The sequence below is a fragment of the Diachasmimorpha longicaudata genome, unplaced genomic scaffold, assembly GCF_034640455.1.
Source record: "Diachasmimorpha longicaudata isolate KC_UGA_2023 unplaced genomic scaffold, iyDiaLong2 ctg00000086.1, whole genome shotgun sequence".
NCBI classification, from domain to species: domain Eukaryota; kingdom Metazoa; phylum Arthropoda; class Insecta; order Hymenoptera; family Braconidae; genus Diachasmimorpha; species Diachasmimorpha longicaudata.
The window spans coordinates 328955-354008 of NW_026973911.1; the positions used below are offsets into that span (position 1 = coordinate 328955).

General features: G+C 47.1%; 1 protein-coding gene across 1 annotated transcript; it reads right to left on the bottom strand.

Moving 5' to 3' along the window:
• Positions 1–22593: 22593 nt before the first annotated feature.
• Positions 22594–23932, bottom strand: LOC135171694 (uncharacterized). Its single transcript, XM_064138313.1, has 2 exons — positions 22862–23932; positions 22594–22803 (listed from the first exon to the last, which is right to left on the bottom strand). The coding sequence occupies exons 1-2, from the start codon at positions 23930–23932 to the stop codon at positions 22594–22596; spliced, it is 1281 nt and encodes a 426-aa protein (XP_063994383.1).
• Between the last annotated feature and the right edge of the window lie 1122 nt (positions 23933–25054).

Sequence of the window (25054 nt, forward strand, 5' to 3'; positions counted from 1 at the left end):
TATTTGAGATATTCTCTATGTGAAAATGTCGATTGTTGAAAAAATTTTCCAAGTCCCATCCGTGGTTCTTTTCGATTCTTTCGCTTCGAAATTTTTCGTTAGGGACAGTCGGATACACGTCACTCAACATGAAAGCTGTGTCTATAAGCGTAATTTGATGTCAGGAACGCAAAATGACCGACATTTTGACTCGCCAATTACCCGCTGGCCGGTTTTCGAGGGGAATTGAGAATGTGGACAACCATTTTGACGTACCAACAATAATCGCATCAACTTTTTTTTTCTCACTCAATATCCTTTCCAGGCTTTTCAGGTAAGAATAGGTATACTCGTTTTTCGTATTTGAGATATTCTCTATGTGAAAATGTCGATTGTTGAAAAAATTTTCCAAGTCCCATCCGTGGTTCTTTTCGATTCTTTCGCTTCGAAATTTTTCGTTAGGGACAGTCGGATACACGTCACTCAACATGAAAGCTGTGTTTATAAGCGTAATTTGATGTCAGGAACGCAAAATGACCGACATTTTGACTCGCCGATTACCCGCTGGCCGGTTTTCGAGGGGGATTGAGAATGTGGACAACCATTTTGACGTACCAACAATAATAGCTTCAACTTTGATTTAGTCAATATCCTTTCTAGGCTTTTCAGGAACGCATTGGTATACTCGTTTTTCGTATTTGAGATATTCTCTATGTGAAAATGTCGATTGTTGAAAAAATTTTCCAAGTCCCATCCGTGGTTCTTTTCGATTCTTTCGCTTCGAAATTTTTCGTTAGGGACAGTCGGATACACGTCACTCAACATGAAAGCTGTGTTTATAAGCGTAATTTGATGTCAGGAACGCAAAATGACCCACATTTTGACTCGCCGATTACCCGCTGGCCGGTTTTCGAGGGGGATTGAGAATGTGGACAACCATTTTGACGTACCAACAATAATAGCTTCAACTTTGATTTAGTCAATATCCTTTCTAGGCTTTTCAGGAACGCATTGGTATACTCGTTTTTCGTATTTGAGATATTCTCTATGTGAAAATGTCGATTGTTGAAAAAATTTTCCAAGTCCCATCCGTGGTTCTTTTCGATTCTTTCGCTTCGAAATTTTTCGTTAGGGACACTCAATGCGGTATTATGAAAACAACCTTGCCAGGTTATGGTTTTCGGAAACCTCGCATGGCCTATTAATCTACTCTACTTACATAATAACAAACACTTAGGCCATTACCCACTGCCAAGGGGGGGGTTGGAAAAATCCAAACTGTCGGCCGGTTCAGATGGCCGAAGGACACTTTGCAACCATGACGGCGCCAGGTCACAAGTGACTGACGCAGGCATGGCTCCCGCGGGGAACCTCGGGGCGATGGTCCTTGGTGTCAGCCTGACACCCAGAATGTGAAAAGTGGATAAGGGTTTTTGGGATTAAAAGAAATAGAATAGAAGAAGAAAAAGAGGAAGAAAAGAGAAGAGAAGAAAAGAGAAGAGGTGTATCTAATTCTCATTCATATCTCCAACCGGGACAGGGCTACCCGGAGAAGGTTACCGGGTTCCTGTCCCACGACTCTCGTCTCCGACAACGAGAGCTGGTTGGTCCCATTCATTCGTTCACTCATCTTCGCCGCGACTTCTTATTTCCGCGTACGCTTCCACGCATTTCAGCCACATACATTCCCTGCAAAAATCCGCGAACACGGCGAATGACTCCCTAGACGACACTAGCGCTTGTGCCGCCTGGGGCCAGGGGCGATTCCCGATTATTCCCGCGATGCACTCTCGCTGTATTGCATATATCGGACAGTCCATGATGAAGTGCTGGACTATGTCTTCAGCCTGGTCGCACTCGCAGTTGCGTGACTGGGCAAGGCACCGGTCATGAAGATAAGACCGGAATTGCCCATGCCCTGTCAGGACCTGCGAAACCCAGTGGTCGCACTCGACCCACTTAGCGTCCAGGCGCGCCGCAGTATCGGGGAAGAACGCAAAGGTGTTCCTCCCGGTTGAAGCCCGCTCAAACCTATCCCTCCAGAGATTCCGGATCTCTGCCTTTATATCCTCGACGGCCTCGATCGGGCGGCCGTTGTCATCAACGCGCGGATTCGCGGGGTCTATTTCTACATCGCCTATTCTGACCGCAATGCCTTTCTTGGCTTGGTAGCGCGCTGCTCTTTCCCTCAATAATAGGTCCACAGGAAGCACCCCCGCCGCTGCGCAGAGTGCTTCGTGTGAAGCCGTCCTATACGCGCCAGTCACCGTCAGCAGCGCGCTCCTCTGCGCGGTACGGAGTTTCTTCCAGTCGTACGGTGTGTAACGGTCCACCCACCCGTGGGCTGCATACGACGCGACAGCCTGCAAAACGCCCTGAAAAACGACTTTAACCGATCGGTATCGGAGCCCCCAATGCTTGTGCATTAGGGCCGATAGCCGAGTGAAAAGGACCCTAGCCTTTTCCAGTATATATTCTGTATGGGTCCGGACCCGCATGTTTATATTAAAATGTACCCCGAGGTACCTCATGCTATCCTTGAATTTAATCTTCTCCCCGGCGAGCCTAATCTCGGGTGGGCGGATATCCAACACCGGTTTAACCCGTCGGCGTGTCCTTCGCGCCCGATCCCACCTGTACTCCATCAGCGGCGCTCTCTTCTGCGTATTGCATGACAGGACTATTGCCTCTGTCTTGCTCCTCGACAGTTCGAGCTTCGCTGATGCGCACCACGACGCGATGTGTTAGACGACGGCTCGCCCTATCCTCTCTATTTCCTTACGCGAGTCGGCCGATACGACCGCGATAAGGTCGTCGGCATACGCGACTTCGATTTCGCCGAAGTTTTGCTCGATGCTCTTGAGGAGGGCATCGAACATGAGATTCCAGCAAGCGGGGCCCAGGACTGATCCTTGTGGACAGCCTCGGGTGGCCGGCTTGGAAACTTCGTGGTCGCTCCAGGCGATCTTGACGGTCCGATTGTCAAAGTAGCTCCGGAGCACTTCGAAGACATTCTTCGGACAGTCTCGATCCGCCAAAGACTGGAGGACTAGGGGCCACCACACCATGTCAAACGCTACTGAAATATCGAAAAGGAGTCCAATGACGTACCTCTTGTCGTGACCGCGTTCGACCAATTCACGCAACTCTACTATCGCGTCTTCCGTGGAGCGTCCAGGCAGAAAGCCATATTGACGTCCTGATAATTTGTCCTCGGTAAGGACTTTCGCCGTAAGGATCCCGTGAAGGACCTTTTCGAAAAATTTCCCGACAACCGACAAGCGGCAAATGGGACGGTACGATTTGGGGTTGGACACATCCTTGTGCACTCCTTTGACGAGAGCACGAAGTGTGCCGACTTTCCAAACGGTGGGGAAAACGCCGTTCTTAAGGCAGGCGTTGAAGAGTCGCGTGAAGATGTGAGGCATCCTCATGACCGCGACTTTTAGGACCCTAACTTCAACGAAATCGCATCCTGGGGCTTTGTCGTTCTTAAGGGTCTTTACGAGACCCTTAAGTTGGTCGTCCGTCAAGTCTCGTGCGTCCTCTGTCTGGACCGTTAGGTTCCTCGCGGTTTCCCGGATGTCTCTCTGTTCCGGTGTGTCTGCGTTGGGGTCGTCGTCGGGTACGTGTGTGTCCAACAGGACCTCAGCAGTCTCACGCATTGTAAGTGTCGTGCCATTCGCGGTTCTAAGTGTGCTGAGAACCGTGCCTACGCGCAATTTATCAGCTGCGTATTTATAGTGGAAGCCCCAGGGATTCGCGATGCTTTCCGTTGTTATGTAACCGCGCCAGCTATTTTCTTTAGTTGTCCTAAGTAGCCTCATATACGATCGCAGGACTACACGATACCTGCTCTGTTTAATTTTTCGCGCGTCAGGGTTAGTCTCCCTTCGGTAGCCGTTACGGAGACGACTGACTAGCTTGCGTTTGCTGGTCAGCTCCTCGGTCCACCACGGATTCGTGACGGTAGTGTTTACGGCGCGGCATCGAATCTTGGCAGGCTTTGGTGAGTACGTCACCCAGTACCTCTGCCATTCTCTCAACATCCGCTGAGGAATCCAACGGATGGTCCGCGAATTTCTCACGGGCCTCCTCATCGACGGTCGCCTCGAACTTTTCCCAGTCGGCCCGACGAACGTTGAACCGCATGGTAGAGCCCCCGCCGACCCCCGAGTTATTGACGCGATGTGAGGAACTCCGGATCGCTAACCGAAAACGAACAGACGTGTGGTCACCGGTGGATCACTCGTCCTGCAACCTCCAAGCACGTATGAATTTATACATGCCAGGGTTGCCAGAGTGACGTCGATGAACGACGTACCTGCGGCACCCCTGAAGGTTGGGCCCCGACTGGCATCATTCGCGACGCGGAGACCGAAGGACTCGATGAGCTCACCATGGAGCCCCAGAGGGAGTGTTGGGCGTTGGCATCAGCCGCCACCAGAACGCGGCGACCTCTGCGGCAGATGAGAACATTTTCGAGCTGGCTCATGTAGATTTCTATGTCGTCGGAGTACTGAAAATAAGTGGAGACGACGAAAAAGGATCCACCGGGGACGCGGGCGTCAACACAAACCCAATGTGCTGTATATAGCTGGGACACGTAAGCAATCTCCACGATGGAGTTGCACGCAACGAACGCCGCCCACAGTCTCTCCGTTGAGCACGCGGCAACACGCATTCCGAGTCCTAGGCTGCGGATGGCCCAGGTGTTCGCCTCACGAATGGCATAAGGCTCTTTGAGCAACAGTATGTCTAGACGCTCATTGCGAACTAGCTGGAAGACCTCCCCGGTTACCGAACTTGAGCGGGACATGTACATTTGTATTATCCTAAGGTCGCGTTGCGAGCCCGGTCCCTCGATCGCGGGGGTCCGGGGAGGATGACCTATTGGAATGGGGGGTACCGGTGATCCTCCGGTCGCGACGCGATCCCTATCGATCCTACTTAAGCTAACGTGGCACTCGCGAATCCTACCTAATAAATGAGTGGACGCACCGGTTGATGGTCTTGAAGATCCGGGCGTTGGCTGGCTCGGCTACGCAGTCAATCCCTCGTCCTCTGTGACGTCATCTTGGACAGCGCGAAGCCTGGAACCTTTCCCTCTTCGGAAGGGCAGTACCCCGGCGCACGGCGGGCGACTACGAACCCTTGAGGGCACCACCCTCCTTGGGTCCCTCGTTGTAGTTGCCGTCGATGTTTCTCTGGCATGCTGGGAGGCGATGCGCAGACTTCGCCGCACGACGGACGCATTATTGTGCCCCCGCGGAGATCCGATTGGGGGCAGCTTAGACTCCGGGGTGAAACTACAATGATGCGCATCCATGGTGGAAGTTAGACGATACAGTCGCTGGCTATGGCAAAAGGCAAGAGCTGCAAAGTGAAATAGAAAGTCAAGAAAAAAACGGATTAAGGATTAGACGGGGCGCCTCCCCGCGGCCCGGGCTGAGTAGCTCGGGACGCTGGGCGCCGTCCCTGGGAGGGACGGCCTTCTGGTTCCCGCCGAGCTGGGTAGCTCGGATCGTGGCCCGGTGGAGACGCTGAGGGAGTGCTCCCCCTCGACTCTCCTCGAAAGAGGAGCAGAGATGGAGCAGACCCACAGAAAGAGGGAACCCACCCATTTCATCCGACGACCCACCCCGCGAACCATCCCTTTCCCGAGGGATCCCCACCCACTCTCCCAGGCCCAACCCCCACGTGTGGCGTCGCGTTTTCGCCGGCCTCCACCGTTGCGGGAGGTTCCGACTACTAGCGCGTGGCTGAAACTAGTTGCGAGAGCCGCACCGTCCATGCGCTTCCCGAACCCCACATGAGAAATTGTTCATAAAAAATCAAGTTTATCAAAGCAATGTGGGCACTTTTTGAGTGGACATGAAGTACAATAATATCACGTCCCTAGCGAAGTCATCGGTCGAGTTTTTTCTTTTTCCTTTTCGAGCACCATTTGAATCATCCGCATCCATTTTCACGACAAATCTTTAATCAAAAATAAAAATGTAGATTTTTTTAAAGCTACAATCGTAGCTTATATATTTTTTCCGACCATCCGAATTTCCGATCGTCGATTCACGTCCCTAGTGAAATTCTCTACTAAATTGAGTATATTTCTGATTTTTCGGGTTTTCCTACTTTTCCGGCTTTCCGATGATTTCTAATTCTTAGCAGAAATGAGCATACTGATAATTTTCTTAATTCCCCAAATTTTCGAGATTTTCTGTAATTTTGGAGAAATTTATCAACTTCAAACTTTAAATGAATCACCTTTTTAAACGCTAGCGCGAAACTTGTATTCTTTTAATGTAACTGTTGGTAAAACAGGAAGTTGTTTTCCTAGCGGAAGAAAGAAACAGCTCATATACAGGGTGTCCCAGAATTGAACGTCCAGACTTTAAACTTAAGTTGGGGGTGAAATTCTGGATCGAAAAGTCCTGAGCGACTTTTTGATCAGACGCACCCTCTTCAACTTATTCAGGGTTGAAGTTGGACGAATCAGGGGCGTGGGATAACCGCTCGCACGACCGCAAGGAAAACATGAGAGTGGGGTAGTGTCCCCCCAGACCGTACTACTCCCCTGCGGCGGCAGAAAGAGATGACTGGCGGTGGTGGGTAAAAGGAGGGGAGGAGTGGGAATGAAAAAAATGAACACCCGCCCGCTGCATAAAAATTATTTACTCCTCCCCTAATTAATGCCAAGGGATGAAACCAAGGGCATTCGATGGAGGAATAAATTCCCCATCGATTGAGGGCCCGTAGTACATCTCTTAAGGGGTTATTCTCATGTGAACGCCTATAGTTTACCACTTTTTCGGAATTTTTTTTATGGGACAACAAACTGTAATCATGTTGATTTATCAATATATTTTTATTTGTATTTTGAAATAGACGAAAAAAATTTTTTTTTTCGTTTTTTACATTTTTAACATATATTTTTTTAAGTCAAAGTAATCCCCAACAAAAAAAGGTAGTTCACTGGTCAAGGTGATAGCGGCTGTTCATATTGTCCGAAATCAAAAAATTGAATGGATTATTATTCAGTAGATCTGTGGCTATCGTCCCTACCAAATATAATCAATTTCATTAAAAACAAAAAAAAATATCGAACTTCAAAAAAAAAATCACGAAAATCTCCTTCTTTTTCGTTACAAATCGTTAAAAAAAAATATGAAGATATTGTCGAAAATAAACAATTGTGGTAGGGACGATAACTATGAATGGGTAGAAGAACATATGTAAATTTTAAAGCAATCGGTTGAATACTTTTTCTTGTAGGATCCTGACCGTTTCAGAAAATGATGATTCGAGAAAAACGCGTTTAAAGTTGAAAGCCTGGTAGACAATCGCTTACGACACGTCGGCGACTATGAGCTGTAACTTATCAAATACTATGAATTTCGGTGTGAATTTTTCACAGCATGTTTTCAATAGGTTTGACTGTCAAAATATAAAAAAAAAATCGATTTTTTGAAGTGCTCACATGAGAATAACCCCTTAATCTAATCGAAGAAGAGAAAAAAACAGCGTTGAAAATTACAGCGCTGGAAAAAAAAACCCGGCGATTTAATTTTCTAAAGCCCCATTGGCCCTGTATGAGATTTTCATTTTTTCTTTCAGCGAAGGAGAAAAAAAATGATCAATCGCTGATGATTTTTTTGTTTGGGTGTTAATTTTTTTCATTTCCCCCTCCTTCCTCTTACCGACCGCCACCAGTCATCTCTTTCTGCCGCCGCAGGAAAGTAGTACGGTATGGTGGGGACCCCACCACACTCGTATGTTTTCCTCACCGTCGTGCGACCGGGTATTCCACGTCCCTGATTCATCCAACTTCAACCCTGAATAAGTTGAAGAGGGTGCGTCTGATCAAAAAGTCGCTCAGGACTTTTCGATCCAGAATTTCACCCCCAACTTAAGTTTAAAGTCTGGACGTCCAATTCTGGGACACCCTGTATAACTTTCAAAATAAAGCCGGCTAATCATCCAACATCTAGTGCACATTTATTACACTCCCCGAACTTCCTCACCCACCATCCCATCCGGCCCAAATCATCCTTCGGAACCTCAATTAATTAACATTGGTTCTTTGAGCCGGATTCGGGAGTGAAGTGTTGTGAAGTGTGCAGCGGAAAATTCGACGTGGGAAAAGGATGCCGGCCGCACGCTTGAACTACGGGGCCTACATCACGAAACCCAGGGACTCCCCGAGGACAACAGGACCACATTCCAACGCCTGCAAATTGGGAAACTCAACGGCCAAATTCCATAAGGGATTACCACGTGGATAACACGGGCCTTGTTTACGTCGGGATCTCAACGAGGGAACAAAGGCCATAAGGTCAGGTAAACCGGGCACTCGAGTCAAACATCGAGCGCGCTGTCGATCGACCAGGCGGTCGGTAATACATCGGCGGTATCACCCACAGTCGGTAAAGAGTTACCTGCGCCGATCGGTAAGTCACTTAGACTATTTACATCCCGTGTCAACGCATTGCCAATATAAGAAAGGAGGGAAACTCACCCATTTGGATTTCAATTCAATAAATTTAAATCAATTAAAGGGAAATTCAACAAATCCAAATGCAACGGGACGCATCTACATTGTTGGCAACAATGATGGAGGAACACGACAAAACGCTCTCTTCAGCTGGATGCGTGGAAAAGCTCGGAGATACATCGGAGGAGGCCTCCTCCAGGGAACCGGAATCGGAGCCTGCCATCAAGACAAGGAGGTCGATCACACCATGGCCAAGCAGCGTGGAAAATAAAATGAGAATTCAGCTGACTCGGATGAGATCGTTACGGGAAATTGTCGATACACTCGAGAGCGAAGACGCAAGCGTACTTCGCTACGACGAACTTCAATCACGCCGCACCGTGGTAGGAGATACGTGGTCCAAATTCTCGGTCTACCACGAGAAATTAATTGAGGAGGCCAGCGAAGAGGTGATGGATCGCCCCTACTTCGTTGAGAATATGTTCGCCCAAGCGGATCGGGCCGATGAAAAGTCTATGGTATGGAGGAGCTAGGCCGCAGAATGGCTAGCCTCCCATCAAGAGGGACGGGCCAGCAGTAGGGAGCCACAACCAGCCACTTGAAAAGGCTGCAGGTGCCGGAGTTCCACGGCATCTACTCGGAATGGAGAAATTTCCATGACGCTTTCGTCTTCTTTGTCCATAGCTAGCCGGGCTACTCGGATATGGACAAAATGATAAGACTGAGGAGGGCCCTGAATGTATCGGCGGCGGCGCTCATAACTAACATCGGAACGGGAGCTGCCCATTACAAAACGGCGTGGAAGAAACTCGTAGCCCCTTTCGAGAATCCGAGGCTGATTATGGCAGCGTATCTCAACCGGCTGATGAACCCCAGGGAAGTTAAGGAGCTGTCATCAAAGAGTCTCCTACAAGTCATCGATTCAGTGACCGAGTCATTAACGGTACTGAAGAATCTCGGGGCTCCAACGGACGCATGGGACGTAGTGGAAAGTCACCAGATAACGAAGGCGCTTGATCACAAGTCCAGGCAGGAGTGGGAGTTGAAGTTCGGTGACTAGACGGATTCCCCAAAGCTGGAGAGCTTCTTGGAACTCCGCAGGGCCAGAGCGAGGGCCTGGGAGAATATGGAACGGGAGGGGGAGAAGACGGGCTCGTCCCAGAGCTCGGAATGGCCCAGACCCACGGCAAAGGCCTTTCAGGGATCATCAACAGGACCACCTTCAGATGCCTCAAAGGGATCATCAACGAAGAAGACAGCATGCGTGGCTTGCGGAGGGCGACCCTGGATCTGGCCAGAATGTCCCAAGTTCTTCGGGATGAATGCCGCCCAGAAGAGGCACTTCCGGATAGAGCATGGATTTTGCTATAACTGTTTGGGGCCTCATCGGGTAAGCAACCGCAAAAGCACTAGGAAGTGTTGTCGGTGTGATGCTCTACACCACACATCAATCCATGAAAAGAGGTCGGAACCCAGCACGAGCGGTTAAGTAGCATTTTATTATCGATCATAACAAATATGGCTACCTTAACCGCTGTGTACGTTGACAGGAGACAACATCATTAAGGGAACAGGAGCGAGCATCAAACAAGATCCTGTCAACGAATCATCGGGACCAGCATCACGCCAACGCAAAACACGAGGCGCATCACCAATAGGGAAGAGGTCAAGGACCTCACCCAGTAACCATGGGGATTCTCAACGAACGGAAGTGTGCCACCAATCGGATAGTCTACCGGCAAGGCAACAACATTCTGGTGATCATCTACAATCGGAGGAAAAGCAAACCGGACACCAATCCCATGGAAAAGCCATGCATCATAAAGATGAACAACAATTAGGAAAGCAACAGGTTGATCATCACGGGGATCAACATCATTTAGAACCGCAACAGGTGAATCAGGTGGACACAGGCAACGTTTTAGAAGCTCAACAGAGCTATCAGCAGGGAAGTCAATTGGTGGTCTTGTCAACGGCAAGGGTTAATACCCTGAATCACCAAGGATATTCAAGGCCAGCAAGGATCCTCATCGACCAAGGCTCAGAAGTGTTATTGGTATCTGAGCACTTGGTCAACCAACTGCATCTGAAACGGAGGTCATCATCGCTATCTATCATTGGCATCGGAGAAACTCCCTCGGGAAGCACACGTGGGGTTGTGTCATCCGACTTACAACCGAGACACAATGCGTCCCGGCTCATCATCCAACATTTAGTGCACATTTATTACACTCCCCGAACTTCCTCGCCCACCATCCCCTCCGGCTCAAATCATCCAACGGAACCTCAATTAATTAACATTATTATTTCTACTTTTTATTTTATATTTATTGCACGGTCTTCCCAAGCAGTTGCGGTGGTGCCCAGCGAGTTGGTTCCTGCCTTTGGCCATAATCAGCAATAATTTCTACATCAGGTTGATCATTCTTTTGTTGCACAAGTTTACTCCTTGCATAAGATTTTATGCAATACAGATTGACTATACTATCAAAATGTCCAGCGTTGTGTGTAAATTCAGCTAAAGCTTCATTCCAGCAATCAAGAGATTCCATACATGCCTTCACTTCTTCTACGTTATACTTTCGTAAAAAACCCAGCAGACCTTGAAATCCATGATAATCATTTTTAGAACTCCGTTTTCTAGTTTCACGTTTCCCTTTTTGACTTATAAATGAGAGAAAGACATCAAAGCGATCTTTCGATACGTCTATGCCTAAAAAGGTGTTGATCTTATATAACACCATACATTACCATTTAAAGTGAAAAGTAAGGCCAGTCTTGTGAATATAGAATTATAACCATTTAGGTCTTTCTACTCTACCGTTCAGCCTATACTTTTGAGAAGGGAGCTGTTATTTTTTTTACAGATTCTATATGTAAGTACGCACTCCGAGTTCCTGTTTTCTGCATCTAACGCTTTAGCTGAAAACATTAGATGCTTTCTCCAACATACAAGTTCGCACAGATCATTTGGTAGACCAACGCATCCCAAAACGAAAGCTCTCACGCTTGTCATTTTTAATTAAATAAAATTGATTATAGTATTATTTCAATGATACAGAGTATGAAAATATCTTTCTATTGAAAAGTCGTGCTCCTAGGCATAAAAAAATGACATTACCGTTGCAAAATGCTGAAACCTCCTCACATGAACAGGGTAGTTATTCGAGGAGTTCATGTATGAAAAATCGCAAAAGGAGTAGAAAACAGGGGCGTTTTGTCACAGACAAAAGTGGTACAGTATCAAAGAGGTTGCGCATCGATGGAAATGTTACTAGTCATGAAGATTCAGTATTTCCTAGTGATTTACAAGATGAACCTAGACAGGATGTGCCGAACGAAGAAATAAAATTTACTAAAAGTGTGGTTGGTAGAGAAGGAACACCTGCATTTAATCAGTTTTTAGATTTTCTAATTACAGAAGAAGGGACAAAATATCTAGAAGTTCTAAGAAGAAAAGAAATAAATCTGACTAATATGTCCACTATTTTGAATGGAGCAGGAGCTAAAGCTTGTGACGAGGCAATCTAACCTTAAAGGTTATTTTGACACCCCCCCGCACGCCCCCTATTGTACTAATATACTTATTCGTTCGTTTGCTCACCGTTGGAGAACCCCTTCCCATATAAGTCCTTCCCTCTCCCCCGATCCCCTACTCACCGCGCTCGGACATCGCGACGATCATCGGGTAACTGGAGGATAGGATGACGTAGGTCGTCCCCCTCCTTCCCGCAGTCCCCTACTTGCCACGCTCACTCACCAGCGAAGGAGTGGATGACGTAGCTCGCCCCCCCCCCGCAGTCCCTTGTTCTCCGCACGGACTCAAGACAATGGGCGCACACGCACGTTGCGTAGTGCGTCTCCCCGCTTCCCCTCGGCCCACGAAGATGCCCACAAGCATCGATCGGTGGATCAGAGGGATGCGGATGTGTCGTCCCCGGAAAGGGACGAATCCAGAGCGAGGACCCCCGAATACTTCGGAGAGATCCTCAAGTGGCTAATTGATCGCCACTCATCATTCAGTTGTGCTAGCAGTTAGTACGTTCTCAAAAATATATAGTTAAATTGATCGCGGAAGATAATGAGTGACCCAGGATCTTCCGAGCTATGAGGGAGGCTACTTAGGAGTAAGATCGACCCCATTTCACATCAGGAAAAGGGTGGGCAGTCACCCACTTGAGAAAAGAGAGGAAGAAACCCGAGAAAATCAGGGAATCGAGATACGCGGTAGCGTATCGGCCAAGTACACGTTTCATACGCGAAAGATCGCCGAACGCTACCAAGTATCTATACACCTCACAACTTCCCCTTCCACTACCTCCAATCCTTTTTTCTCCCTTAATAACATTATGCGATAATTTAGGTGAAAACTGCCCTTAGTTACGTAATATAAATCGCGTATCAGCTTTCCAGTGAACCAATTATCAGTTTTATTTATGGAATATTAAGGGCAATATGCTTATAGCAACGAGCTAACATGCACATTTCTCGAGTTTTTATTATGTCGATCACTAAACGGCTACATTGGAGCCGCTCAGTTGGCAGCGCGCAGTGTAGTGTACTATAGTGAAATACCTAATCGTGATTGGCCATTCGCTAGTAAGACGCTGGCGATTTTTTTTTGTCCCTAGATAAAAGTGTACAGTGCAGTGAAGTGTTGGTGAATGCATCGTCTATTGTTTTCTCAGTGTATCAACATGGCCAACAACAATCTTAATAACATCCCACCTCTGGCAGTTATGGAGAGTAACGACGACCTGGTAAGCTTTCAAATATATAAAACGTTAATTAAGTTATCCGCGCCAATATTCGGAGCCCATTGAGCTATGTGATCCATTTATTGCATATGTTTTTAGTGGGGGAAAACCACCGGCGTCCGTCGACGATTTTTTAGGTTAAAATTTCACACGGAAATGTGCGTTAGTAATTTCCGAAAAATAAAAATAAAATAGCTGTATTTTTAATTGATGAAGTAAAACAAATAATTGTTAATGAATTTCGTACCTCAGGAATATTGTGATAGATAATATAAAGAAAAGTCTGTTAATTTTTATTAAATATCAAATCATCTATGTCCATGTTAAATATGAGTCTAGTTAAAATATAATATAGCGTAACATTATTAATGTTAAAATATAATTACAAGAAAAACTTAAACGTACGAAGGTATTTGAAAATGTGAAATATTAAGTAGACAATAGAGAAAAAGACTGTTTATGTAAAATAAGAAAAGTAGGTGATCACCGGAGACAAGAAGTTTGTGATGAATTTGACAATAAAAAAAAATAACGGACCTTATAAAATGACTAAACTAATTTTTTTGCGTTCCTTTTTCACATTGTTTTTTTCTTATATACTTTTCTATTTTTCGTTTTTATTTATTCAAAGGTTATCTTGTTAATATACCTAACTTAAAGAAACCCCAAGGAATACCAATATCTGCGGTCAAAATTAGAATAAGCTACCGGGGTAAGGAATAGGGAATAAAAAGTTAGAAGTAAAAATATTCAAAATACATATATATTTCTCATAAAAACATAAAAAACAATACAATTCACTAGAGACTTCTTAACATTAGTATAAAAGTTCCTTTACGTGAAAAAACTTGAAAATTATATTTGATATAGTATTAAACAAAGCCGATACATGCCACCCATCCATGAACACATCAGTATACCTAACCGACAGGAGCATGTACCGGCACCAACGATTAGCCTATGAAAACAATTGAAAAATGAAAAAATACTCCACGTGTGAACATCTGAACAAGGAAAGGTGCTTAGATTTCGAGATTGAAACCCCGTTTGGACAGACCTAAATCCTTCAATTCCACCCCCAACATCCACTCACTCATCATCACTCTAGCTCTCGTATAGTCTACAGAAAAAATTAAAAATAGTTGATACATGCTAACTGTTCAGGAAAACATCGGTACAGCTAACCAAGAGGGGCATGCACCGGCGGCAACAATTAGACTACGAAAACAATCGAAAAATGAAAAAATACTCTACGTGTGGACAGCTTAAGAAGGAAAGGTGCTTAGGTTTCGAGATGGAAATCCGGTTTGGACAACCCTTTATCCTTCAATCCTACCCCCAACACCCACTCACTCATCATAACTCCAGCTCTCGTATGGCCTCAAAAAAATACAATTAGCTGGCAACTTCTTAACATTAATATGAAAATTCATCTAGGTAAAAAAACTTGAAATATATTTGGAAAAATAGTAAAAATCTCATAAAAATCAAAAATAATTTTTGAAAAAAATGGCCAAGTCCACGTTTCAATGCATTATGTTATGCACGGTCTCGTTAATTTCACTGGTGTCAAAAAATGCTAACAATAAAAAAAAAGCCAAGCTTGTATAAATACACTGCCTTATTTACAAAGCCACCACTCTGAACACAAGATTTATGCCAAAAACGCCTGATATTTGGTCGAAAAAAAAAATTCAAAAAAAACGCCGCGACCAACGTACTTGGCGCGGTTTTTCCTACTAACGAGGAGTTAGCTTAGGAGGTTCTTTACCCTGAAGCATACTTCAGGATCAGGAACTATATTGCCACCGGAGGTGCTTGCAGATTATGAGATGATATGTGTTTTATTCAAATCAGTTAGAATCCCTCCATGGTGTAAGCCCAGAGCTGCCCAATAGTGCAACCCTGGAATTAGGGGAATTTTTAACTTATACCATTGGATAATCTGGCATCCACAGATCAATAAGTCTGGCACCGTAAGGCAGCAATGACGTTTTTGTCCAGGGACACTTCCTGCACCCAATCCTATGATGTAGGTCCTATATCTACCGTTTATAGCAGTTCTCACCTGATGGGGTTTTTTAGAAACCGCGTCAAGTACGTTGGTCGCGGCGTTTTTTTTAAATTTTTTTTTTCGACCAAATATCAGGCGTTTTTGGCATAAATTTTGTGTTCAGAGTGGTGGCTTTGTAAATAAGGCAGTGTATTTATACAAGCTTGGCTTTTTTTTGATTGTTAGCATTTTTTGACACCAGTGAAATTAACGAAACCGTGCATAACATAATGTATTGAAACGTGGACTTGGCCATTTTTTTCAAAAACTATTTTTGATATTTATGAGATTGGCATCATCCGAGTGAGTACCCTTTCTTTCCCCCCTTCGCCCAGAGGCATTTTTTCTCCCAACGATACCTCCCAGAATTCCTCCGACGGTGAATGTAGACTTCGGTCTTTATTTGTATTATTATTATGATTATTATTACTAGTGTTTCTACTATTCTATCGACAGTCATTGGTTCCCGAAATTCTTCCCTCTTTTTCTAACAAATGTAGAGCCACCCCCTTTTTTGCATTATATAAAGAGTGGTCCGACAAGTGACCTGCCTGCCCCCCGCCCCTGAGAATTCCAAGAAACAGGCGTTATTTCTTTTCATTATAATTTGGACATAATATTGTAAGATACTATTAATTATCATTATTAAATAAATATATATTTAATGTAACAGCCTCTGCCCCCTTTTTATTTAATATTTGACCCGACCTCTAATTAATTAGTAGATATTTAGAACAAAGGTCACAAGCTTCTGAAGGTTTTAAAGAGTTATATGATGTTCGGTTTGATAAACAAGGAAATAAAACCCCATATTTGCACACTCTAAAAGGCAATGGAGTAAATCTAGCTCGGACGTCCCATATTTTGAATGGAGTAGTGTTTAATGAGGGACCTGGATCGGAGAAGCTCGTGCGGGTGAGGAGCGAACAGCCCCAGAAACAATAGCACAGTCGGCGCGGTGCACCACAAGTCACTTTTTATTCAATAAAAAACCTCCGTCACTGCACAATGTTGAATACAAAATACTGATGAGCTGTTCCGTGTATTATAATAATAATAGTTGAGCGGTCGAAATAGTTAATTGGCCCGAGATGAGCAATACCGGAGAAACCGTTGACGAGCGGGTCGAATGTTGGAAAGAGTTCGAATGTATAGTAGAGCGGTACACTTGAACACACGGGTTACAATTGAAACCATCCGGAAACGACTGACCGGGTGAGTAGCGCGATCGATGAAATTGCTCGCAATTCCGGTCCCACGTGACCTTTGGTGGGGCTATCACCCTATCCAGGATAATAGTGGGCTGTGTCCAGGAAGTGGCCCCGAAACCAAAGGGATGCCAGTTAGACCCATGGCAACGATCGATTTGTTTTGATCGTTTCCAAACAGTGATCGGTAGTAAGTGTGTGTGTGACTGAGAACCTGCCGAAAGGCAGTAATTCTTGCAAGTACGATCTAATGCTCGTAGACGATTTAAAAGTAATATGATGTTTGGTTTGATAAGCACGGAAACAAAAAACAACTTTTAAAAATTGTAGAAGAAAATAAAAAAATAAACCTAGCTGATATGTCTAGTATTTTAGGTGGAGCAGGATCTAATGCTCCTAAATCTTTTACAGAGTTATACGATCTTTTGTTTGATAAGCAAGGAAACAAAACACAATCTTTAAAAATTTTGGGAAAAGAAGAAATAAATTTCACTAATATGTCGAGTGTTTTAGGTGGCGCAGGATTTAATGCTCCGAAATCTCTTAAAGCGTTATATAATCGTTGGTTTGATATGCAAGGAAATAGCACACAATATTTGAAAACTAAAAAAAAGGGGACGAATCTAGCTAATATGTCCAGTATTTTGAATGGAGCAGGAACTAAAGCTCCTAAGCTTTTAAGGAACTATATAATACTTTTTTTTGATGAACAGGGAAATAAAGAACAGCATTGAAATCATTTTATTAAGGAAAAAGATGGGGAAAAAAGTTCTATGATGCCTAGTTTATCTGGCATTTTAGGTGGAGCAGTAGCTAAAGCTAAAGATGCTTTTGAAAATTTGCATAATGTTTGTTTTGATGACGAGGGAGAAAGAACAGGACTTTTACATGATTCCGATGATGCAGCTTTCAGGCCATGTAACTTATCCTCTATATTATGTGGAACAGGAATACGTGCTTCCTCTATTTTACAAATATGGCATAGTGTTTGTTTTGATGACGAAGGAAAAAGAACAGAATTTTTAGATGATATCTATAATGCAGGTTTTTGGCCAGGTGATTTACCCAGCACGTCGGGTGCGGCAGCGGATAGTTTAGAGAAATGTCATGATTTTTGTTTCATAGGAGCAGCAAAAGTGTATTTGAGTCATTTCTTAAAAGAAGGTTTTATGCCGGAAAACTTGTCCGAGATATTGGATGGAGCAAGAGCTAATATTTGTTCTGCTTTAAAGGATTTTCATGTTATTAGTTTTCATGAGGCACGAAACAGAACGCAGCCTTTAGATGATTTCAATCATGACATTTTTCTCAACTATCCGCTGCCGCGCTCCACGTGCTGGATAAATCACCTGGCCTAAAATCTGCGTTATAAAAATCATATAAAAGTTCTGTTCTGTTTCCTTCGTCATCAAAACAAACACTATGCAATATTTCTAAAATAGAGGAAGCACGTATTCCTGTTCAACATAATATAGAGGATAAGTGACTTGGCCTGAAAGCTGCATCATAGGAATCATGTAAAAGTCCTGTTCTTTCTCCCTCATCATCAAAACAAACATTATGCAAATTTTCAAAAGCATCTTTAGCTTTAGCTCCTGCTCCACCTAATATGCCGGATAAACTAGGCATAATAAAACTTATTTCCGCATTTTTTCCATTACCAAAATGCTTTAAATGCTGTTCTTTATTTCCTTGCTCATCAAAAAAAGTGTGTTTAAATAATAAGGTTCCGAAATCATGGTTGGGCCGGTAGGGATGGTGAGTGGGGAACTTCGGGAAGGTAGATCATTGTCCACACGTGGTTTCGTTAAAATTCCTGTTTTATTTATAAATATATACACTCACATGCACTCCGATAACAAATTCTTCGATATTCAATTCTTTAGTGGATTGTACGTTGAATTGCCGGTTGATATTCCCGAATAAGTTAGTGTTGAGTTTCCGGACGGGTTTCCGGTTGAGGTTCCGTTTGATTTAGATGACTTGTCCGAACCAGTTGATTTACGATGATGTACTGACTACCGTAGCGATCCTGAAACAGATCGTGACCTCTTGTTACGGTGGTCAAAAGTGATTGGTTGTGGTCATTTACATTTTGACCGCGAGATTTTGAACAAAGTATTCTATAATTCTTTAAAAGCTTAGGAGCTTTAGTTCCTGCTCCATTCAAAATACTGGACATATTAGCTAGATTCATCCCTTTTTTTTTAGAGTTTTCCAATATTGTGTGCTATTTCCTTGCTTATCAAACCAACGATTATATGACGCTTTAAGAGATTTTGGAGCATTAAATCCTGCGCCACCTAAAACACTGGACATATTGGTTAAATTTATTTCTCCGTTTTCTTAAATTTTTAAATATTGAGTTTTGTTTCCTTGCTTATCAAACAAAAGATCGTATAACTCTGTTTGGAATTTGGTTTTCCGTTTAGACGTGGTTGGGAGCGGGATTTTTTCAGGGAGCGTAATTGATAGCAAATTTGGATTTTTGTCCTTTTATTATGAAACGTGGTAATTATTTTGTCAATTGAACGATGGATTTGAACAGATATACTGTGTAATCTAAACGCACAGAAATTATGGAATTTTTATATATATTGGTTTGACTGGACACTTTTGGCGAGTGGTTCTTTCCATGCGAAAATTAAGACTGAGGCGATGAGTGGGTCAGCCAGTCGCCGGTGACCCGAGGTCAACCGAATTTGGCCGACGAGGCTGACTGCCCTCCGTCTTCGGATTTAAATCCGAACATTCCGTCCGCCTCCGTCATCTTCAGAATGACGAAATTTACTCCGCTCGGAGTTGGTCTGGCTGTCCGTTGTCGATTCCCGCAGGGGGTGTAATGGTGGGTAAAACCGCCCTTACACACGGGGTGTGACGACCCCGCGGACCCTGAGTCGAACTTGGTGTAAGGATTGGGATCCCCCTTTTGGGGGGTCTCAATAATTACACCAAAGGGGGGTGACGGGTGCAGGGTGAACCCTGTGCCCAGAGGGGGGGTTTCGGAGGGGGAGGGTCGCGGATTAGGTGGAGGTGGGGGGGGGCCGGACTCCCAAATATTTGGGAAGTTTTGGGAAAGGGGTCGCGTCGTTTGGGAGACTTTCGGAGGGGCTGCGGGAGGAATCGTTCGGGAGTCCTCCAGGGGGGTTCGGGGGGTGTTGGGGAGGGGTCTCGGTCATTCGGGAGACGCGAGGGAGGGCGAAATCGGCTGGTGGAGGGGTGGTTCCACGTGGTGGAGAGGTGGTTCCACGTGGTGGAGGGCAAAATCGGCGGGCGGAAGGGCGGGAGACCTACCTACTGGGGGGTTCGGAGGGGGAGGGTCGCGGATTGGGTCACGGTGGGGCGGGCCGGACTTCGGGAGACGCGAGGGAGGAAGAAATCGGCTGGTGGAGGGGTGGTTCCACGTGGTGGAGGGCAAAACTGGTTGGCGTAGCGATGTTTCCACGCGCGGGTGGGGGTTCGGGGGAACAGGCTGGTTCGCAGTGTGAAGGGCATGGACTCTGCGGTTCTCACAAGTAGTTCCAGCCACGCGTTAGTAGTCGGAACCTCCCGCAACGGTGGAGGCCGGCGAAAACGGGACGCCACACGTGGGGCTGGGTCTTAGGGGGAGCGGGTGGGTATCCCTCGGGAAAGGGACGGTTCGTGGGGTGGGTCGTCGGGTATAATGGGTGGGTTCCCCCATTCTGTGGGTCTGCTCCCTCTCTGCTCCTCTTTCGAGGGGAGTCGAGGGGGAGTACTCCCTCAGCGCCTCCACTGGGCCCCGATCCGAGCTACCCAGCTCGGCGGGAACCGGAAGGCCCCCTCCGAGGGACGGTGCCGAGCGTCCCGAGCTGCCCAGCTCGGTGCCGCGGACAACCGCCCCATCTTATCCTTAATCCTCTTATTTATTCTCTTCCTTTTACTTTTCAGCTTTTCAGCTCTTGCCTTTTGGCACGGCCGGCAACCGTCTCGTCTAAACTTCAACCATGGCAGAGCACTATTGCAAATTCATTCCGGAGTCTAAGCTGCCACCAATCGGATCTCCGGGGGGGGCACAATAATGCGTCCGTCGTGCGGCGAAGTCTGCGCATCGCCTCCCAGCATGCCAGAACAACATCTCAGGTGACTACATCGAGGGACCCAAGGAGGGTGGTGCCCTCAAGGGTTCGTAGTCGCCCACCGTGCGCCGGGGTACTGCCCTCCCGACGAGGGAAAGGTTCCAGCCTTCGGGCTGTCCACGAGGACGTCGCAGAGGAAGAGGACTTGACTGCACAGCCGAGCCAGCCAACGCCTGGATCTTCAAGAACATCAACCGGTGAGTCCACTCAATTATTAGGTAGGGTTCGCGAGTGCCACGTTAGTTTAAGTAGGATCGATAGTAATCGCGTCGCGACCGGAGGCTCACCGGTACCCCCCATTCCAATAGGTCATCCTCCCCGGACCCCCGCGATCGAGGGACCGGGCGCGCAACGCGACGTTAGAATACTGCAATTGAACATGTCCCGCTCAATCGCAGTAACCGGGAAGGTCTTCCAGTTAATTCGCAAAGAGCGTCTGGACATATTGGTGCTCCAAGAGCCGTATGCCATTCGTGAGGCGAACACCTGGGCCATCCGCGGCCTAGGACTCGGAATGCGTATTGCCGCGAGCTCAACGGAGCGACCGTGGGCGGCCGTCGTTGCGTGCAACTCCATCGTGGAGATTGCTTACGTGTTCCAATAAAGTACTGCACATTGCGTTTGTGTTGAAGCCCGCGTCCCCTGTGGATCCTGCTTCGTCGTCTCCAGTTATTTTCAGTACTCGGACGACATAGAAATCCACCTGAGGCAGCTTGAAAAGGTTCCCAGCTGTCTCAGGGGTCGCCACGTTCTGGTGGCGGCAGATTCCAACGCCCAACACTCCCTTTCGAGCCCCAGGACCACTGACCGTGGTGTCCTCCTGGGTGAGCTCATCGAGTCTTTCGGTCTCCGCGTCGCGAATGATGCTAGGCAGGGCCCAACCTTCAGGAGTGCCGCAGGTACGTCGTTCATCGACGTCACACTGGCCACTCCTGGCATGTATAAATTCATACGTGCATGGAGGTTGGAGGACGAGTGGTCCACCGGTGACCACACGTCGGTTTTCTTTCGTTTAGCGATCCGGAGTTCCTCACAGCGCGTCAATAACTCGGGAGTCGGCGAGGGCTCTACCATGCGGTTCAACGTTCGTCGGGCCGACTGAGAAAAGTTCGAGGCGACCCTCGATGAGGAGGCCCGTGAGAAACTCGCGGACCATCCGCTGGACTCCCCAGCGGATGTTGAGAGAATGGCAGAGGTGCTGGGTGACGTACTCACCAAAGCCTGCCAAGATTCGATGCCGCGCCGCAGGCATTACCGTCGCGCGAATCCGTGGTGGACCGAGGAGCTGACCAGCAAACGCAAGCTGGTCAGTCGTCTCCGTAACGGCTACCGAAGGGAGACTAACCCTGACGGGCGAAAAATTAAACAGAATAGGTATTGTGTAGTCCTGCGGTCGTACACCAGGCTACTTACGACGTGCAAGGAAAATAGCTGCCGCGGATATATCACGACGGAAAGCAACGCGAATCCTTGGGGCTTTCACTACAAATACGCGGCTGATAAATTGCGTGTAGGCACGGTACTCAGCACACTTAGAACCGCGAATGGCACGACACTTACGATGCGTCAGACTGCTGAGGTACTGTTAGACACACACGTACCCGACGATGACTCCACCGAAGACACACCGGAACAGACAGACATCCGCGAACGAGGCAGAAATCTTGCACCCTGTTAGTGATAAACAGCCACCTATCGAGGCGTGGAATATTTTCCTCGAGTAGTGATGGCTATGGAACCGTGGTGATGAGTCCGCCGATGAGGAAGTGTCCTGGAGTGAACACTGAAGTGTCCGCTGGATCGTCCGAGGTGGGTGCAATGGGCCGAGAATTAAGAACTGCCTTAATCTGCACCAGGAGAGTTGTAAGTTCTTCTAGGGACAGAGTTGATATCCCAATTGTCCTTTGGAGATGGTGTTTGACGGATTTAACAGCCGCTTTCCATTTTCCGCCAAAATGTGGCGCGCCTGCTGGGTGAACACAGACAACACATTGATGGATGTCGGTCCTCACAGGAGCTCTATCGCCGATGATCCAGTACTTTTGCCTGGTAAAGGCCAGGGGGAGCTGGGTTCCGCCGTGATGAGACCGCCGTTGTGCATCTCCGATGACCAGTTCCGTGAATCTGGAATGTCGTGGGAGTACCCCTGGATGGATCTCCTCAAAGTCCAGGTGCGCATTGTGGAGAGGGCCGCCGATCCGTAAGATTTGTTGGTGGTCTAGGTAAGGAGTTAGCCTAGACATTGGAGAAGTATTTGCTATTTTTCTGCCACTTACCAGGATCCGGATCTCGTCGCTGAAGTGATGGTGCTGTATCCTTTTTATCCAGAAAAGTCTAGCTGCTTCGACTTCTTCTGGAGTTGCAAACCGTTGATCTGGAACTTCTATCCGCCGCAGCCGCCGTCCGAGCCGATTGATGAGTGCCGTTACTCTCAAAATTTTGTTGAGATCGTTATGCCGCTCTAGGAGTACATTGCCCTCCTGAGGGCCGATGACCACTGGATATGCTGAGGATGGTTTTCCCTCAAGCACCGCCGCCGCCGTGGATCCGACTGATGAGACTGGCCAATGGTGTAGAGCTAAAACGAGCCATGGTGGCCGATCCCACCAGAGTGGATGGTGATGAATTTGTTCCGGTGATAGCCCTCGCAAGGCACAGTCTGCTGGGTTGTCCGTTCCGCTGATGTGAAGCCATTCTCCGTTGGGTATGGCCTCTTGGATTTTTAGAGCACGGTTTTCGACGTATTCTTTCCAGCGAGATGGATTGGATTTAATCCATGCTAGAGCCACCGACGAGTCCGTCCCGAGGAAGATAGTTGGTTGGGTCAGCTCCAGCTGTTTGATGACGTAAGAGGTGAGCTCCGTCAACAGCTCTGGTGCTGTTAGCTCAAGTCTGGGTATAGTCACTCTCGTACGTGGGGCGACACGTGTTTTGGCGCACACCAGCGAGATGACTGGAGCCGTACCTGGTTTTTCCGTCCGAAGATAGACCACCGCCCCTATAGCGAGGTTGGAGGCATCCTCAAAGCCGTGAATTTGGAGGTTGGAGACCGTGGAGTTGAGTTGGAGCCACCGAGGAACTGCGATGAGGTTGACGTGGCTTAGTTCGTCCCTGAACTGATTCCAGTGTCTGATGGTGAACATGGGAAGTGGATCATCCCAACCGCCGTGTGAGTTCCAGCACAAACCAAACACCTTGATGACCTGCTCCTTTTCTTGAAGCTCCGATGGAGATGACGGAGATGGTGGAGGTGATCGCCCAAGTTGGCTGAGGACCTCCGGACCAATGCTGGCCCATTTCTGAAGGGGGAAGCCGCCCGCCTTGGAAAGACCGATGAGCTGAGTCATGATTCCTCTCAGCTCCCCTGGTGAATCCGCTCCGCCCTAGATATCGTCTACGGATCTGCCTTTAGAGAGTGAGGGTACCGCCTTTGGATACCGATGTCCGTCGTCCGCCGTGAGCTGCTGGAGAACTCGAAGAGGTAGCCATGGAGCGCAAGTTTGGCCGTAGGTGACTGTGGTGAGTTGGAACGTGATGAGTTGGTTCTCATCTCGACAGAGGATATGTTGGAGGTTCCAGTCGTCCGAGTGCATCCTTAGCTGCCGATACATTTTGACAATGTCCGTACCGAAGACGTACCTGTGTCTTCCAACCCAGAGAAGCTCGTCCACCCGGAGTTTTCCGCCGGCATGAACGATGTCCTTGAGCGACGTACCGGTGGACGTGGGAGTCGAGCCGTTAAATACGACTCGAAGCTTGGTGGTCGTGCTATCCGGACGTAGCACTCCGTGATGTGGCATATAGTACACTGGAGATGGTTCCGAAGTGTCCAATACTCGCTGCATGTGCCCAAGAGCCTCATATTCTTGGATGAAGTCTCGGTACAGCTTACCGTAGATGGAGCCTCTTTGGAGTCTACCGCTGAGCTGGTAAAGTTGACGAAGAGCCTTGGGTTTTGAGACTCCCAGGGAATTGGCCGATCATTTAAGGGGTAGTCTTACAACATACCTCCCCGTTGGATGCCGAGTGTGGGTAGATTGAAATTGTTGCTCACATTCGAGCTCCTCGTGGGTGAGAGGGGTGTTGTTCTGAACTGGCAATTCCTCCTGGGTCCAGAACCTCTTCAATAGTGCCAGCAGTTGCTCGCTCGGAGTCTCTCGTACTGCAGTTAGAGAGATCTTGGTCGAACAGCTTGAGCAACAAACTGGGCCCGAAATGATCCAGCCGATGGTGGTGTTCTGACCAACGAGTTGGTTGTCAGGAGATTTAACTACTTGATCTCCGATGATTTGGCCGTAGAAATCTGTACCGATGATGACGTCTATGGGACCCGATTTTTCAAGACTTGGATCCGCCAGTTGGAGGTGTTGCAATTCTCTGATGGATGGTGACTCACACGAAATAGAGGGTAATTTCGCGGGGAGTTTGCCGAGCATGTGGGCTCGTATTTTGACAAATTGACTGTCAAA

Coding starts and splice junctions, on each gene's coding strand:
- LOC135171694 (XM_064138313.1), bottom strand. CDS start 23,932: ATGACTCAGCTCATCGGTCTTTCCAAGGCGGGCGGCTTCCCCCTTCAG. Junction 22,804..22,861: donor GCGACGAGATCCGGATCCTG/GTAAGTGGCAGA, acceptor CTCCTTACCTAG/ACCACCAACAAATCTTACGG.